Source organism: Crocuta crocuta, unplaced genomic scaffold (assembly GCF_008692635.1).
Source record: "Crocuta crocuta isolate KB4526 unplaced genomic scaffold, BGI_CrCroc_1.0 scaffold374, whole genome shotgun sequence".
Taxonomy (NCBI): Eukaryota; Metazoa; Chordata; class Mammalia; order Carnivora; family Hyaenidae; genus Crocuta; species Crocuta crocuta.
The window spans coordinates 2,733,372-2,736,050 of record NW_027532613.1 but is presented as its reverse complement, the minus strand read 5'-3'; the positions used below and the strand labels follow the sequence as shown (position 1 = coordinate 2,736,050).

The 2,679-nt window shown below is 53.6% G+C and overlaps 1 protein-coding gene across 7 annotated transcripts in view; it reads left to right on the top strand.

Annotated features, from left to right (window-relative positions):
- Positions 1-2,679, top strand: part of NCAM1 (neural cell adhesion molecule 1) — a 304,847-nt gene that overhangs the window by 301,481 nt on the left and 687 nt on the right. For all 7 annotated transcript variants that reach the window (XM_077780584.1, XM_077780583.1, XM_077780582.1 and 4 more), the window contains one exon: positions 1,699-1,846. In XM_077780584.1, the coding sequence (XP_077636710.1) occupies positions 1,699-1,819 (121 nt within the window). In that variant the 3' untranslated portion in view covers positions 1,820-1,846. The remainder of the gene's footprint in view (positions 1-1,698; positions 1,847-2,679) is intronic.

Genomic DNA, 2,679 nt, shown 5'->3' with positions numbered 1-2,679 from the left:
GAGGCTGCCTCAAACCCCGCCCAGGGCGAGGACTTTAAAATGGACGAAGGGAACTTCAAGACCCCAGATATTGACCTTGCCAAGGATGTTTTTGCAGCCCTGGGCTCTCCTGCTCCCACCGCTGGGGCCAGCGGACAAGCCCCCGAGCTCGCCCCTTCCACTGCAGACAGCTCTGTTTCGCCTGCACCAGCAAAGACCGAGTACGGCCTCTCTCTGTCCGCTGTCGTCGGGTTCTGTCCCGTGGTGGTGTGCGTCTGTGCTGTGTCCTTTCTGTTCCATGTGTCTTCAGCCTGTTCCAGGGCTTCTCTGAGGCGACCTTCAACCAGGGGGCTGGGATGAGGTGGAGAGAGCGGAGGGGGGAGGACAGTGCTCACTAATTAGGCCATGTTAATTATGTCTTCTCCTTATCATCCCAGCAGCGGCTTCTGCTTTCCCTGGGGTGGAGGGGGGTGGGGGCCCTGCATTCGGGCCCTGATGAGTGTAGCTCGGGAAATGAGCCAAGGAGGCCAAGGTGCCCTTATCAGCACCCCCGGGACCCACAGACAGTGTGTTACCCAGTGTCCAGGCAGAGTCCCCCAGGAACGGCACTGTTAGGCAGGAAGAAAAGAGGCAGACCCCCAAGGCCCATGTGGGGAGAGGATGTGGTCCGGAGGGCCCTGTCCCACGCGGCCCAGATACCCACAGCCCCCACCCCCAGCCCCGACCACCACTACCGCCTACTCTGGCTCCTCCGAACCTGGAATGGCTAGGTAGGGTCAGAGCTCACGAGCGCCGACTGACTGTTGGGTCTCCCAAGTTCAAGGGAACGTCCTTAAACTTAGCAGATTCTTAAATGTGATGCCAAAATGCGGCTGGAACTGGGGTCTGAGGCTGCTTGCCCCAGTGCATCCTTAGACCCAACTTTTCTTCACTCCTGAGGCCAAAGAAGGCAGAGCAAGACGTAGATTTTTATCGAGGTTCCTGTGGCTGCCCCCACATGAGCGATGTGGCACCACCAAGAGCTGAAATGGGACTTCCCCCAGGAGCCCTGAACTCCAGGAAGTAGGGCTCTGCTCTCCTGCCCACTCAGCACCCCCCCTGACCCCCCCCAACTCCTCTGTCCCCAAGTGTAGGGTGACATCCCAGTCTAGCCTCTCAGGGAGCAGAAAGCTTCCTCAGCACAACACTTTCTCACCCTGGCCAGGCCCGCCCTTGGGTGCGGTGGGAGGGGGCAGGCAAAAGCAAGGTGGCTTGCGGAGGGGCCCCTGGGGTCTGTGCTGGGGAACCAGCCCAACATGCCTCCTTTATACCAGCCTGAGTAATTATGCCAATCATACCGATGGGGGTCATACCGAAGGGGGTAAGGAGCAGGCACATCTGCTGCCCCCTCCCGCCACCCCAGGTAAGGCCCCTGGGCCCCTGGCATCGGATTAGGGCTGGAACCGGGAAGGTCTCATTCCTCAGATTCAGTGGCTCTCAACTTTGGCTCCGTTGTACAGCCACTTGGGTGCTTTTAAAAGTCATCACGCCCAGACCAATTAAATCGGGATTTCTGGGGGCAGAGCCCAGGCGTCAGGGATGCTTAGAGCCCCTGGGTGATCCAGCGCGCAGCTGAGGACGGAGACGGCTGCTCTAAGCTGGAGCCCCTGGCGAGGGACTGGCCGAGGGCTGAGTGATGGCAGCCTGTGTTCTCAGTGCTGTTTTCCCAATTCTCCGCAGGAAAGGCCCCGCAGAAGCGAAGTCGGAGAGCCAGGAGACAGAAACGAAACCAGCGCCAGCCGAAGTCAAAACGGTCCCCAACGACGCCACACAGACAAAGGAGAACGAGAGCAAAGCATGATGGGTGACGAGAAATGAGCAGATCAAAGTAAAAGTGACACCATAGCTTCACCAGAGCATTTCCAATATCACACACACACACACACACACACACACACACACACACACACCTCATTCCTCTAGTGTCTTTTGCCTTTAAAAAAAAAAGTAAACAGATAAACACGGGATCTCCTTTTTGTAGGTTTATAAAAAGGGTTCCTTTGCTGCGCACTCACTTGTAAGAAAATGAGACAAAAAGGTTAAACCCACAGCCAAACTAGGACACTCCGTTCCCTGAAACCATTTAAAAATCAAACAAAAGGACCCCAAATTAAGAATCTAGGAAGCTCAGAAAGAAAAAGAAAAAATCTAGGTTCAGGAAGACCACAATTGGTGTTGCCCAATTGGCACCAACCAGTTTCCGAGAAGTGCTTCCAGGCACTGAGACTAACGAATGAACAAAGTCCAAGTTTATTTTTATACTTTGAGTCGAGTTTGAACTCTGTAAAGCCCCACAAATAAGTTATCATTTCTGTTCACTTTGTATCTGTTCAGTATGCAAAGTGTGTCACCCTCTCTAGCTGATTGCGGTTCCCACGTAGACTCTCGTTCGGTAGGAAGAATGCCAAATTACAGCCTCCGGGGGCAGATCTAAGTTTGCAATATTCGGATTGCTTTCTCGTCCCTTTTCCTTCTCTCTCTCTCTCTCTCTTTTTGTTTTTCCTTTCTGCCAACTTTGTTTTCCAGTGTTTACAAGTTGACAATTGCTTCACTTTGGTTGTGTTTAAATGTCCATGTAAAATAGCTGCCTTTTTTTTTTTTAAGTTACAAATACTGCCTAGAGGCGGACAGACTCCTCACAGGCTTGTTCTGGCTCAGGAC